At 43.3% G+C, this 16,243-nt stretch overlaps 1 protein-coding gene across 1 annotated transcript in view; it reads right to left on the minus strand.

Annotated features, from left to right (window-relative positions):
- The window catches only part of MTF1 (metal regulatory transcription factor 1), a 68,945-nt gene that overhangs the window by 15,685 nt on the left and 37,017 nt on the right, over nucleotides 1-16,243 (minus strand). Inside the window, exons 4-7 of the mRNA XM_073615508.1 lie at nucleotides 16,146-16,222; nucleotides 15,938-16,059; nucleotides 12,026-12,103; nucleotides 8,660-8,762 (exon numbers count right to left, since the gene is read on the minus strand). Of these exons, the coding sequence (XP_073471609.1) occupies nucleotides 8,660-8,762; nucleotides 12,026-12,103; nucleotides 15,938-16,059; nucleotides 16,146-16,222 (380 nt within the window). The remainder of the gene's footprint in view (nucleotides 1-8,659; nucleotides 8,763-12,025; nucleotides 12,104-15,937; nucleotides 16,060-16,145; nucleotides 16,223-16,243) is intronic.

Genomic DNA, 16,243 nt, shown 5'->3' on the forward strand with positions numbered 1-16,243 from the left:
TTAAATTCCAACATTTACAATCACTTTAAGGGTTCTGTACAGGGAAGATCAGCATCTAAACCCAGAAAAGCTGAAGGCTAATAGACTGGAAGTAAATTAAACCATTACAAATTACATTTAAAGTAAAAGTTTACCTGTACTATCCATTAAATTTAAAAATGCTACTGATTTTTTATATATATATATATATATATATATATATATATATATATATATATATATATATATATATATATATATACATATACATACATACATACATACATACATACATACATATACATACATACACACATACATGGCTTTTTTTCAGCAGGAACTAGGGGGAATTCAGTTCCACCACCTCTGGCTCAGGTCTTCTGCTCCCTGCTCACCACTATTACTTGGTAAGGCTCCATGCACACTGGAGCTCATAAACTGCAGTTTATTGGAGTTTGGGCATTTTTTTTTAAAAGCCCATAAACTCCACTCTATGTTAGCCTATGTGTCCATGCACACATGGACATTTTTTAGCTTTAATGAGCAGTGGAGTTTATGGGCTTTTTCTGACCACCAGAAATTTGTGTTCAAAGTGCAGTTTTTCACCGCCGAAAAAACGCCAAATGCTCATAAACGTGTGTTAATTAGCACTCGGCGTTCTATTTTTTCAATACATTGTGGGAGTTTGGAATGCATTGTGGGATTTTTGGAGTGTCCTCTGTGTATTTTTATACACCCACCCATAAACGCTAATACAAAATGCTGTTAAAAGCACATTTTTCAACCAGAGTTTTCTGCCAGCAATCTGGCGTCCAGAAAAAGCTTTTTTGAGTTTCAGTGTGCATGGAGCCTAACACTGAAGTCCAGCTTCTGCATTTAGAAGTGATAGCTTATCTCCCAGTAGCTCCCACAGGTCAGATCTCCTGCGCAGATCCCACTGAGTGCCAGACAGGGACAAGGGAGATACAGAACAGGTGTCCAGGGTTCAGTGCAGTCATGGGCAGCAGAGGGTACATGGTAGGCTGCACCCTCTGTGGTCTCCATTTTTTCCCTGGTGACCAGTTGTTGATGCTCCTACTGCATGACCACCCTTGCAAGTGACTGTAGTATAATATAGTATACTGGGAGGTACTACAGCCAGATAGGGGTTTCAGCTTAAAATTGCAACAACAAAGGTAAGACATATGACAGATGGTGGAGCTTTTAAGGAAGGGGGGGGGGGGGGGATGAGGACAATGGAGGGAGGGGTTGTATGCAGAGGGAAGAGCTACTATTTGATGCCATTTGGCAGATATGTGTGTGTGGCGGGCATGGGTCCCTGCACCTATTCTCTGAGAAAAAAAAGCCCTATATATATATATATATATATATATATATATATATATATATATATATATATCTATCAATATCAATATCACACTCATACATATATTATACACTACATTACCAAAAGTATTGGGTCGCCTGCCTTTACATGCACATGAACTTTAACCACTTGCTTACTGGGCACCTGAACCCCCCTCCTGCCCAGATCAATTTTAAGCTTTTAGCGCTGTCACTCTTTGAACGACAATTGCACCGTCATACAACACTGTACCCAAATTAAAATTTTTTTTCCCCCACAAATAGAGCTTTCTTTTGGTGGTATTTGATCACCTCTGGGATTTTTATTTGTTAAAAAAATTAAAAAAGACGGAATTTAAAAAAAAAAAAAAACCCACGTTTTATATTTTGTTAATAAATTTTGCAAACAGGTAATTTTTCTCCTTCATTGATGTGCGCTCATGAGGCTGCACTGATGGGCACTGATAAAGCAGCACTGATGGGCACTAATGAGGTGGCACTGAAGGGCATTGATAGGTGGCACTGATAGCTGGCATTGATGGGCAGCACTGATAGCTGGCACAGATTGGCACCACTAGTGGGCATTGATAGGTGGCATTGATTGCTGGCACTTATGCATTGGTGGCCACTGATTCGTGGCACTGTGGGCACTGGCAGATGGCACTGGCAGGCTAAACGCGTGGGCACAGATGAGACGGCTTCTCTTCTTCCTCTTCGGGACCAATGTCCCTTGCACAGAAGCTGGTGATCGACTTTTTACCGATCTCCTGTTTACCTCACGTGATCGGCTGTCATTGGCTGATCGATGATCTGTGATCACCTGAGACTCATTGACTCGGCGATCACAGCGCGCGAGGAGCGTGCAAAGGGGAGGATGTCTTTTGAAGGCCTCCTGGCAAAGTAGGTCCGCGCTGTAGCTGTCATTCGGCTATAGCGCGGATCTGAAGGGGTTAATGGCATCCCAGTCTTAGTCTGTAGGGTTCAATATTGAGTTGGCCCACCCTTTGGAGCTATAACATAACAGCTTTAACTCTGGGAAAGCTGTCCATAACGTTTAAGAGTATGTCTACGGGAAGGTTCTCCCATTCTTCCAGAAGAGCATTTGTGAGGTCAGGCATGGATGTTGGACAAGAAGGCCTGGCTCGCAGTCTCCGCTCTAATTTATCTTAAAGGTGTTCTATCAGGTTGAGGTCAGGACTCTGTGCAGGCCAGTCAAATTCCTCCAACCCCAAACTCGCTCATCCATGTCTTTATGGACCTTGCTTTGGGAATCGTAAAGAGGTTTGAGCTGAAACCTTGAAAGCAGTACAGAGATAAAGACTCCATTCACTCAAAAGCTGTTCAACAGCAGAAAACAGATCTACCCACAATGACTGGGAAGATGACAAGTTGGAGAGCATGAAGTGGGGAGGCAGTAGTATGCTGAACTCCAGTTTGAAGCCCCTGGAAACAGGCCTCTGAGAAAGTTCTGGAACCAGAAGGCCATCAGACACGCCACCACTTTGAAAAGTAGGGGTGCCAATTATTGTGAAGAGGCTTTGGCTTGATAGGTCATATCTTCTTACAAAAGTATTTTCCTATCCTAGATGTATCACTGAAGTATGGAGAGGGATGAAAGGAACCTTTCCTATTCCAAGATAGTAGAATATTTTATTCCTGGAGAATACCGTTACCCGACCATGATCTCCTTAAAGTGGTGCTCCAGTCATTTGTCTGTTTATTAAAAGTCAGAAGCGTAGCTTCTGACTTTTAATAAACACACACTCACCTGTCCCAGGATCCAGCAATGTGCTCACCCAAGCTGTCCCTTCCCACGTGCTTCTCTCCCTGGCCCCAGCCTTTTAACAGTGGGCACCCGATTGTTACAGCTTGTGGCTTCACAGCCCACTGTGCATTGTGAATGGTCCTGCAGTCTTCTGGGACTTGTGATGTGTCCCAGAAGACAGCAGGGAGGGGGAGAGGAGAACTCCCGATCAAATCGCCTTGGCGAGCTGAGCAGAAGTGGTAGTGGGTACCTGTCAAAACCAAAGTGCCATTTGTTGAAGAGAACGGGGGATGGGAGCCTTAAAGTGTAACTCCAAGGAGGGACCAAACAAGCTTTCCGCTTTAAAAGCTCAAAGTTTTTCTTGCAGGGGAGTTCAACTGACCAGCATTTAAGCCAGACAATCCTGCACATGTGTAATGAGAGAAGGTTCATCGTTGAAATCTGGGGAAGTGTGTCTACCATTTATGCAGTAAGGCTACATGTACACTAGCGTACCCTGAACAGAGCTGTGGGAAAACGCAAACCACGTTTTTGCTGTGATTTGCATTTTCCCATGGCCGGCAGTCAAAACATTCCTATCCTGGATGTGATTCTTCCACGTTCAGGAGAGGAAGGTTTAACCTCACCTAAAAACTCTGCAGCCCCTAAGCTCTGCTAAAAGCCTATGTGTACATTAGAGGTGTTGAATATAACCATAGCATCGATGCATCGGGATTCGGGTGTCCACGATGCGGCATTGATGCTACGACCGGCTTAATCGATTACCCCCAACTTGTCCCCCCCCCCGGGAGAGCGCCCCCATCATACTCTACAAGTTTAAAAAATAACGGTCTTAATGAATCCCCTCTTATAATACATTAAGTGCCCCACTGTTCAAGTGTACATACCTTTTAAAAAATATGTAGCGATATAAAGCATATTTCAGACTGTTCCTCGGGGCTCATGTGACTGCCTGGCGCACAGCTCTCCTCTCTCTAACAGCTACAGCGGGCGGGGCTGACAATCCTCCTCTGATGTCAGCCGAGAGAAGAGAGCAGCAAGTGACCAGCCGGGTCTGAGTTACACGTGAGCAGAGGAACAGTCTGAAATATGTGGTATATATAGCTACATATTTTTTAAAAGGCATTTACAGTGGGGCACTTAATGTACAATAAGAGGGGATTCGATAAGGCACAGTTAGTTTACCAGGAGTAAGCAGAGTACATACAAGTGTACTCTGTTTATAACTTGTACTGACCTTGTGGGAGAGTTCAGCTCAGTCTTCCCCATTCACACATTTCATTGTTAACTCCTAGAGTGCTGGAATGTGCAACAGGGAAGAGCTGAAATCTCAGCACTGAGAGATCTGTGAAGTTCACTGTATTCTGTTTGTCAGCAGCAGATTCCATCACTTCTGTCCTCCCGGCAGCAGTGTGTTTTTCTACTGTGTGAATGCCTTTACCCTGAGTGCCAGTGTCACTGATCCCACTATCCATCTGCCTGATCCCACCATCCCTCTGCCTCCGATCCCACCATCTGTCTGCCTCCGATCCCATCCATCCCTCCCTCTGCCTCCGATCCCATCCATCCCTCCCTCTGCCTCCGATCCCATCCATCTCTCCCTCTGCCTCCGATCCCATCCCTCCCTCCCTCTGCCTCCGATCCCATCCCTCCCTCCCTCTGCCTCCGATCCCATCCCTCCCTCCCTCTGCCTCCGATCCCATCCCTCCCTCCCTCTGCCTCCGATCCCATCCCTCCCTCCCTCTGCCTCCGATCCCATCCCTCCCTCCCTCTGCCTCCGATCCCATCCCTCCCTCCCTCTGCCTCCGATCCCATCCCTCCCTCCCTCTGCCTCCGATCCCATCCCTCCCTCCCTCTGCCTCCGATCCCATCCCTCCCTCTCTCTGCCTCCGATCCCATCCCTCCCTCTCTCTGCCTCCGATCCCATCCCTCCCTCTCTCTGCCTCCGATCCCATCCCTCCCTCTCTCTGCCTCCGATCCCATCCCTCCCTCTCTCTGCCTCCGATCCCATCCCTCCCTCTCTCTGCCTCCGATCCCATCCCTCCCTCCCTCTGCCTCCGATCCCATCCCTGCCTCTGGAGAAAAATTTAATTTTTCTGACTGTTGAATTTTCGGATAAAAAAGTTTTTAACCATGCACTTTAATCGTGATGCACTGTGGAATTGAATCGAATCGTGGACAGAATAATCGTAATCGAATCAAATTGTGAGACCAGTGCAGATGCGCACCCATAGTGTACATGGACACATAAACTTTTAGGGAGTTGAGTTTTGGCGCTTTGGCAAAAAAAATGCTGCAAGCTCCTAAACTCAAGTTTAGGAGGTGCCAATGTAAATGAAGCCTAAGGTAAGTCACAAGGTAAAAGTTCCAGCTGACCATGGACAGAGGGATACATAAGGATGCAGCTGGGGTTCCAAGCCAGACAGCAATGGCAAACTGACAAACTGCAACAGACAGGCTTCTAACCTTTTATATACAGGATCTTTAAACACTGGAGAATCCCATCTATGTGGGCCATGAAGCTCTTGTTAAGGCTGGAAATAGCCAGATCTACCACATGAATTTTCCACTTCTGAAGGAAACTTTCCTCAATGGGATATTGTTAGACAAAACTTCTAGGCCAGTCTACATATAGGATAAACTCAAAACGACAAGTGAACCAGGAAGGTCTTAGGTAGTGTAGGGAATTTTAGTGACCCCATTCTAGATACCTTAGGACGAGCAGACTCCGGTGGCTCCAATTCTAAACAAGGGCATACATTCCCACTCAGCTTAAGAATAGTCTTGAGTTTTGGAGAGATTTCTGTAGTGGGTATGCCGATGCCTCAGAAGGAAATAATTTTGTCTTAGAAGCAGATACCTCCTTCTGTTACGAAGTCTGGTTTAAGGGCAAAGTCAAAGACTGATGTTATTGGGGTCTTTCCGACGGACTTTCAACGGACTTTTGAACGACTGGACTTGCCCACACACGAACGGACTAAAGTCCGTTCGAAAGTCCCTTGGTTTGAACGTGATGACGTACGAATGGACTAGAATAAGGAAGTTCATAGCCAGTAGCTGCCCTTGCATTGTTTTTTGTCCTTCGGACTAGTATACAGACGAACGGATTGTTCGACCGGACTCGAGTCCGTCGGAAAGATTTGAAACATGTTCTAAATCTAAAATCCGTTTAATTTTCGACAGAAAATGTCCGATGAAGCCCACACACGGTCGGACTGTCCGACGGATTTTTTCCGTCGGACCAGTCCGGTCGTGTGTACACGGCATTAGGCCTCAACAAGGCCAGAAATTCTAACTATGAACTCTGACGCTGTGACAGAAAATGCCTCTCTAGGCAGGAAGGATGAGACAGGCGTGGCTGAAGGGCCGGCTGAATAACTAGAGGAAGACAGAGTCAAAATAGGGGGCAACCATCAGAGGAGAGGATATCAGAGCCCTGTACTAGAATCCCCAAATTCTGAGCTAAAGGCTCAGTCTGAACTATTGAGCCCATCTGAACCTCTGTGTTTCCATTTATGGTCTGTCGTGTGTGTGAATAAACTGTCCCCAGTGGGATATTTATGACCTCTGAAGCAGTGATGCAGGAAGGGTCTTATGCCTCGCTGTAACCCAGGAAAAGTAAGCGTAAACAGCTAAGAATGTGCGAGTATCAGGGTGGATAAAAAAAAAAAAATTATTTTTTAAATTTTTTATCAAATTTATTTTAATAAAATGCTTTTGGAGTAAATCTATCTAAAGATAGTTTGCGATTTAGGATACATTAATAATATAGATTATTCAGCATGAAATGGAGCTTAGTTATGTAGCATGAGGATGTAGATTTTGCAATATTTACATTTTTGGTAAACTCATTCATTGAATACAAGCTCTGCAAGCTGGGGGAACATGCACTGCATTGATGCATTCACACAATTTCACAGTAACCATGAGATAAAACAAAGTTCAGGAATATTCCTTTATCCCATTGTTTTGCAAATTATGTACATTACAAATGGTATAATTGAATCAGGTCTGATATCGCTGTTTTACTAACCTGACAGCTTATTGTTTTAAATTGGAAACCTTTTGTTTGCAAGTATTAAAGATTCTAACTACCAGCAAAAAATAAGTCCTTACATTTAAAGGGCACGTGTCGTTTCAGATCCATCATGGCAGCGCCTGTTAGCGGGCATCCACTCACCTGCTGCTGCCACGTCCCTCACCTTGTTGTGTCACTGCCGCATCACCAGCCGTCCCATTAAAGTGAATGTGACTGTTGGTGAGTAAACAGCAGGTCAGAGGAGGAGCCGCTGCGGGACAGAGATGACAGTTGCTCCTTAAAAATGATGATTTAAATCGAGTTGCTTTAAATCAAGCCTTTTTACTAGTGATTTAAATCAAATCCACCCTGGCGAGTATGATTCAGAACCCAGAGATGTTACTTGGCGGGCATCCTGAATACAAAGGAAGGCTGCCAAGACGAGCTGCTGACAAGGCCTGCACTTGCAATCACACTGGAAAAAATAACATTAAAGGTTCAATTCACTTCTAGCCTATACAGATTGTTGTCAATACAGCCCTGATGAAGGGGGTGTTCTTGGACACCCTGAAATGCGTTGGCCACTGCTTGGATTGTCCCCCTAACTTGAAACAAGTTAAATTAATAATAATAAAGTTGTATCTGGACTTCTTAGTGGTATGGCGCCTCCATTTTTATTTTTGTTACATTACACTGCAAACCAAGGAGACCACGAAGATCCTCTTGGGTGCAGACGGTGCCTGCCCATGAACCAGATCATTTACATCAATATCTTTAAATTAAAGACAGCAATACCAGTGAGATAACCATACAGTTTGAGTGCTATTTTTCCACCTTCCTTGACTATGCAAAGAGGAAGAGGCAGGCGCACAGGTACAGAAGCCTGTATCCCCCCCCCCCCCCCCCCCCCACAAAACAAGGTGATGCACGTGCAGCGTGAGATTTCAACCTAAAACCAAGTTCGCTCATGCGCAATACATCATCACAAGCAAGAAGCAGCAGCCAGGGCAACAGGGCCACCGCAGTCACCCTCCAGAAGGATACCCAAATGGCAACAAAGGGACATTAGTGACATAGCCATCCTAGACTGTAAAAACTGTGCCACTAAAGGATAGAAGGCGGAAATTCTTATCCCCAATAGGGGAAAAGTAACTAGCACTATGAGAATGAATGTATAAAAAGGACTTCTGCCCTTTGTACTCACCACATAGGTAGCAACCTTTTTTTGCCAGTGTCCAACCAATCACCTGAAGGTAGCTGCAAATAACCCAGTTGTAATGCTTTAAAGACGCCTGTGTCCTGTACTATACAATTAGCAAAACATCCAGTACTTCTACAATAAAGAAACACTTGAACTATTTCTTATCTCGGAAAATCATCACAAGTTCTGCAAAATACGTGTTGATCCTGACAGAAATCCAGTCCCAAATGGTGATGTCAGCTCTGGCTGAGTTCTCCCTGATGGACTACAGAACACCTGGTGACAAGTGACACACAAACACAGAACTTTTTTATTGTACAATTCCATCATATAGCATGTAAAATTGTTATACCTGACTGCTGACCAATATCATTGTCTTCTGTATTTTCTGGACTCTGGAACATTGATTCAAATATATTTTGATGTAGCAACGTGCCCAGAACTTGCCCAGGACTCTAAAACAAGACAAAAGATAGCTTAAATGTGGATCTATAATTAAAATTCACTTTTCAATGACTCAGTAGGGCACATGGCATCATTATAAAGTTATGTTATATTTGGAGTTAAAGTACCTCTTTCTTGTCATGAATACAAAATTGCCATTCCCTAGTCCCTGGCTTTGGAAGTCAGTTGCGGAAACGTCTACAGATCACCACCCCCACATCTCTCCATAGGCCTAAACAAAACAATGGCATCATATGGCATTATACAACCTTTCATGTTTCGGAAAGCTTTCTACTGGAAAGATATATGAGGGTGGGTGAGTGAGACTACATGTCTGACCATCTTTTAGTGCCTATCGCCAAACATGCAAGATTGGTTATCTTAAGTTGCTCGCTTTAAATGCATATCTAGAAAAAAAAAAAATCGAATTCCCCTATACACATTCACAAACAAAAAGCTGTGTAATCATGGCATGCTGTAACGGAGGGCGATACAATGTAAATATATATCCATTGTAACAGCGCTATATAGGGGTTTTTGTGCATAGTTTTATTTAACTAAGATATTGATAGAGCAACTAAGAAGAATGGATAGCATGCAGATCTATCATCACAAATTATTATAAATATTTTTCATACTCTTCCAAATCTCTGATCCTGCAGTTTGTCATTTAGACCCCTTTCACACTGAGGCGTTTTATGGGCATTTTTAAGCACCTGTAAACTGCCTCTTCTGCATCCCAAGTGTGAAAGCCCAAATGCTTTCACACTGGGGCGGTGCACTTGCAGGATAGGGATAGGGACTTGCAGGGAAAAAAAAATCCTGCAAGCAGCATCTTTGGGGTGGTGCGGGAGCAGGGTATACACCGCTCCTACACCACCCCTACCATCGAAATCAATAGGCAGCACTTTGGCAGCGACACTTTTAACCCTTTATTCAGCCTCTGGCGGGGGTTAAAAGCGCCCCGCTAGCGGCCAAAAACCGCTGATATAATATGGTAAAGCGCTGCTAAAACTAGCAGCACTTTATCGCTAACGTCCCCCCGCCCCAGTGTGAAAGTAGCCTTAATGTCCTGGATTGCAGGTCCAGAAAGTTGATGTCACTGCGCACACCCTGCTTGTCCAGGGGCTTTGCCTTTCTTCAGGAGTTTACATATACCAGACCCCTATACTCTGCAAAATCCTGTGACTTTTGGTAACCTGCTTCACTGAGACTCTCAGATTTAAATTTGCCAGCCTGTGGCCAAGGAGTCTAAAGACATAAGACTCACATTGAAAACACAAGGGAGGCGTATCCCTTTTCCAGCAGGGGATAGGAGATCTCTCTAAGGCCCGACATGCGCTCCGACTTTGAGAGCACATGTCGCACCCATTAGGTGCAATGGAACCATTCTAAAAGGAGCAACTTAGAAAAAGGTTCCTGCACTACCTTTGATCTGACTTCAGCACGATTTGCATTGACATCTGTTAAAGTTGTATGCAAGTCTTGCCGGGATGTTCACTTTGAAATTGCGGCATGACTTCAAAAGGATCGCAGACAAAATTAATAACTTGAAAGAAGTGTTAACTCTTCTCCACTCCATACCAAAAACTAAAACAAAACTTAGGCTGGAGTTTTTCAGGACTTTCAGAGGTAAGTATCTGTAATAGCTGTTCAGTGAAACTATTTTTGTATTGTGCCCTTAACCACTTGCCGACCGCCGCATGTACATATACGTCGGCAGAATGGCACGGCTGGGCAAATGGGCATGGGGTACAACACTTTGAATTTGACGCCGTGTGGTCACGTGCGCAATATCGTCTCACGGAGCTGAAGAACGGGGAGATGCTAATGTAAACAAGCATTTCCCCGTTCTGCCTAATGATACTGTCACTGATCATAGCTCCCTGTGATCGGGAGCTATGATCAGCGATGTATCACTCTTAGCCACGCCCCCTAACAGTTAGAACACATCCCTAGGACACACTTAACCCCTCCCTAGCCCCCTAGTGGGTAACCCCTTCACTGCCAGTGTCATTTTTACAGTAATCAGTGCAATTTTTACAGCACTGATCGCTGTAAAAATGACAATGGTCCCAAAAATCTGTCAAAAGTGTCAGATGAATCCGACATGTCGCAGTCACAATAAAAATCGCAGATCACTGCCATAACTAGTAAAAAAAAAAAAAAAAAGATTAATAAAATGCCATAAAACTAACCCCTATTTTGTAGACGCCAAAACTTTTGCGCAAACCAGACGCTTATTGCGTTTTTTTTTACCAAAAATATGTAGAAGAATACGTATCGGCCTAAAATGAGGAAAAAAAAAGGTTTTTTTTTTTATATATTTCCTGGCAATATTTATTATAGCAAAAAGTAAAAAATAATGCGTTTTTTTTCAAAATTGTCGCTCTATTTTTGTTTATAGCACAAAAAATAAAAACCGCAGAGATGATCAACCACCAAAAGAAAGCTCTATTTGTGGGAAAAATTGTCAGTTAAGGCGACGCAGTGCCGAATCCCAAAAAGTGCTCTGGTCTTTGGCCAGCCAAATGGTCTGGGGCTTAAGTGGTTAAAGAAAATAGCCATGTCTAAAATGTTTCCATCTTTTAGGTTTTAATTGATCCTACAAATGATAAATTTTTTGTGGACATGATGGAAAGTCCCATGCTGCTCTATGGGCAGCCTGATATAAACATACTGGTGCACGTTATCCAATTATTTCCAAGTCCATCCAGGTCCAGGAAAAAAAATGGAAAAATGATGTATGCTTTTACTTTTTACTGGACCTAAACATCTTGAATCTTGGGTTGTTTCATATAAACAGAAACAGTTCTGTTTTCATCCGGCCCTTCATGGGTCCAGAAAGCTCTGGATTTGTAAATGCAGACAAAAACTGAACAAATATGGATGTCAAAAAAGGAGCATCTGTCCCCTTACGCTCCAATTTAACAGGTGATCTGTTCACGAATCCCCTGCTCATCAGACCAAACGACACCCATTTGAAAGAAGCCAGTTACCACATTAGATCTTAAATTAAAAAAAAAAAAGCAGTTATCCATCTTTTAATACTGTGGTTATAGCATTTGCTGTAAGACACTGCATTTGATGTATGAGTCTCTTAGGCCTCTTTCACACTAATGCACTGAAAACCGCAAGCCAAACCTGGGCTGATGTTTTCAGTGTGCTGCTGGGGTAATGATTAATATCCTTCATAGCATGCACTTCTCTGCTTTGCCTGGAGAACACTTATAAAATGCTGCACGCAGCACAAGATTCACTCACAGATACTTACTGCATTAGCATTTTCTCGTAGTTCAGATTCAGTTGATAAAGTGCTTAAATCACTTAGACAGAGCCAATCCTTTGTATCCTGGGGGAAAAAAAAACACATAATAGTCTGTGAATGATCATTCATGACCTTTGCTTTACATGGTTTATTTTGGGCAGCTTAAGTTATAACCATGATTGCGCTTCACTCGAGTTCTTTTAGGTATAAAAACAGGGGATCTCTCCACCTGTAGGCTGATGAAGAATAAAAAGGTTTCTCCACTGATATTTCCGATCTCTCTAAATGTAGGCAAACTTCCAACAAAGCACCTTAAACTGCTCAACCTCTCAATATCAGGTGGCTTAAGCTTTGTAAACATGAAAAAGTACAACAGCTCAGAACTACATTAACGAGAAACAGACTGAAACAGATGACATAAGCTGGGTCTACCGACGCCCCACACTGACCCCACAATAGTAGTGGGTTTGCTTTAAAGCGGAGGTCCGCCCACTCCACGAAAAATTAAAAGTCAGCAGCTACAAATATTGCAGCTGCTGACTTTTAATAATCGGACACTCACCTGTCCAGGGAGCCCACGATGTCGGCACCGCAGCCGATCTTCTATTCCAAGAGATAGAGTTTACAATACAGATAGAAAGGAACAATGAACAAAATTTTTCTGGCTATGGTAACCTATCATGTTACACATGCATTGTCTGTTTTCCTTTAATAATTTTGTCCCTACCTCACTATTGATAGGGGATGCTCTGTATAGTTGGTCCCACATGCGTGTCCATTTACAACCAGAGCCGCGGCTCGGCCCCACCCCTCTCTCCTTATTGGCTCACTGGCTGTGCATGGTCGGCAGCAGCAGGAGGAGCAAACGGCTTCCGCTGGTGTCTCAGCCAATGAGGCGGGAAGAGTCGCCGGACAGCCGAGGCTCTCGTGCACAGAGCTGGAGGATGATCTGGCTCAGGTAAGTTTTAGGGGGGGTTGCTGCACAGAGAAGGTTTTTTACCTTCATGCACAGAATGCATGAAGGTAAAAATCCTTGAGCTTCTAGAACCACTTTAAACTATCTCACCACAACTGGATCAGTTACGGAAATCACACTTCAGTGCTTAGATTGCAGAAGCAGAACAGTAAACAGTAGCACTGTTACCTCTGCATTCCTTTAATCACAGCCCGTTAATATAAATTGGTCATATAATTACTACTGGTGCTGGATTTATGATAAAGCGGTGTGACGCACCAAACTACATTCATTGCCCCTCTGGATTACTGTGGGGTTAACTACCTCACTGACTTTAAAATGTTACCCTACAATTATTTAGTTAGCTGTAACTGCAATGATTCCAATATATAAATTAACAGTATTTCAACCAACAATGAATTTACACCTAGCGAGCGAAGCCTGATTAAAGCGGACCTTCAGTCATTTTTTCTTCTTTCCTTCATCCAAACCTCAAGCCCTTGCTGTGTAGTCATTGTGGATCAAAAATATAAATATGTGGCAGTAAATACCTTTCTGCACTTCCTCTTTCCTGTTTGTAAAATGCCTTGGCGTATGATGCAGTTTCCTGTATTTCCACTGACTCCCAGGAGATAAACATCAGCTATCCCAGCAGTGCTTTTTTTTCTGCTGCTTACTCTCCTGAGAGTTTGCTGGCAGGGGAGGGGAGAGTAGAGCAGGGCTATGGGGAGTAAAAGGAAAGCCGAGGACGCCTGCAGGGTTGGACGGGGAAAGGCATAGGAGGAGACTCCAAGGATCACTGTGCTTTCCCACAGAGAAGATATTAGGTCGAAAGGAGGATGGCCCTTCTATTTTTTATATGGATATTTCAGCCCCTGTGTATGAATAACTGTAAACTTTTCATAAGCTTCTGAGAGGTAAGAAACATTTTCTACTGCACATGCACGTTCGGGAGCCCTTTACCGCAAATGTGTGGCCGGGAGCCCTTTATCACTCATGCACAAGATTATAATAGGCGGCTAGGACGGAAACATTTCCAGGAAGACTGTGGTTTCATATGCCCTTCGTAGAAATGGCAGCTCACAACATCAGCATGGGGGGATATAAAAAAGGCATTTAAACACGGAAGGAGTAAGTGCACAGACATCACTGTTTACAAATTATGTTGTATGGTAATTAATCTGCATAATTATGTTTTTATTTCGATTTGGCGATGTTTGGACATAGACGCAACCGTCTGCGTTTAGCCTGGATTATTTCCAAGTAATCACTGCTTGAGAGATTGCATGCAAGCGGCCAGCACGACACAAGTGTTAATGGGGCCCTAATAAACAAATACAGTATAACAAAAGGCATTCAACTGTATATTTAGCGGAGCAAATTCACTGTTTAAATTTACATACACTTTAATGACAGAAAGTGTAAAAAGGATTCCAACTAAACATTTTGGAGGGTTTACACCGAACACTTTCTCCAGCATTTATGTCATAAGATTCCTCCCAGACCTCTACAGAAAAATATTCTGGCATACAGAAGGAGGAGGTTCTCACCCAAGATTTGACGGTACATGGCCGCGTCCATCATGAAGTTGTCCTGTCCCCTTAGCAGAAAAACACCCCCAAAGCATAAAGTTTCAACCTCCATGTTTAACAGTGGGGATGGTGTTCTTAGGGTCATAGGCAGCATTCCTCTAAACACAGCGAGTTGAGTTGATGGCAAAGAGCTTGATTTTGGTCTCATCTGACCACACTTTCACCCAGTTCTCCTCTGAATCATTCAGTTGTTCATTAGCAAACTTCAGACGGGTCTGTACATGTGCTTTGAGCAGGGGGACCTTGCAGGCGCTGTAGAGTTTACCAATTGTTTTCTTGGGGACTATGGTCCCAGCTGCCTTGAGATCATTGACAAGATTCTCCCATGTAGTTCTGGGCAGGTTCCTCACCCATCTCATGATCATTGTTAGTCCACTAGGTGAGATCTTGCATGGAGACCCAGACTGAGGGAGATTGACAATTATTTTGTGTTTCTTTAATTTGCAAATAATCGCACCAACTGTTGTCACCCTCTCACCAAGCTGCTTGGCGATGGACTTGTAGCTCATTCCAGCCTTGTGTAGGTCTACAATCTTGTCCCTGACATCCTTGGACAGCTCTTTGTTCTTGGCCATGGTGAAGAGAGTGGTGAAGAGAGTGGAATCTAAATTAATTGCTTCTGTGGTCAGGTGACAGACTCCCTTTAAGATAGTGCTCCTAATCTCAGCTTGTTTGCTGTACAGAAGACACCTGGGAGCCAGAAATCTTGCTGATTGATAGGGGATCAAATACTTATTTCACTCATTAAAATGCACGTAAATTTATAACTTTTTTAAAATGCGTTTTTCTGGATATTTTTGTTGTTATTCTGTCTCTCACTGTTAAAATAAACCTACCATTAAAATTATAGACTGATCATTTCTTTGTCAGTGGGCAAATGTACAAAATCAGCAGGGGATCAAATACATTTTATTTTTCTCTCACTGTATCAAGAGGTGCTAAAGCTTTGCTTGTCGGAAAGCCCAGCATTTGTAAGAAGCAAGAAGGGCTGAAAGCTGCTGTGGGTACAGTATATGTGGGCACCTGTGACACCCCCCCCCCCCCCTTAAAGTGACAGCATTTGTTTAATGAGGAAATGAAGACCTGGAAATAGCAGGTCAAGATCTTTATAAAATGGATTGCAAGCAAATAGGTTTACAGATGAGCCAGATTTTTACTGCTGCCTTCCCTCTCAACCTTCCAACAATGTTTTAATATTCAAGACAACTCAATCTGGAAAATGGCATTTTTAATCACAATATTTTAAAAAATTTGATAAAAACAGGATAATCATACCTATATATGCGTAGCATGTTAACAATGATATGCATAATAAATGTTTTCTATATAAAACAATGCTTGCCTGGAAGTGAAAACTAATACCTCACGCACCTCATGACTTGGGAATGGATCTTCTAAATTAGCAAGATCATGCCCCTTCATGTGACTCTTTGGACTGTACTGAGTGCTGAAAGTTTTTTCACATCCATCACTGGTATGAAACGGTCTTTCCCCTGTCACAACAAATGCAAATGCTGCAATTATTATTTGCCTTCCCTACAGTATTACAGTGAAGGAATCAGGAGTAGCACTGACTTACCAGCAGTATGCTTTCTAGCATGTGTTTTCAGGTGATGGCTCGCTGCAAACGCTTTCCCGCAACCATCATGATCACACCTGATAATGACAAAACCTATT

The sequence above is a fragment of the Aquarana catesbeiana genome, linkage group LG02 (assembly GCF_042186555.1).
Source record: "Aquarana catesbeiana isolate 2022-GZ linkage group LG02, ASM4218655v1, whole genome shotgun sequence".
Lineage (NCBI taxonomy): Eukaryota > Metazoa > Chordata > Amphibia > Anura > Ranidae > Aquarana > Aquarana catesbeiana.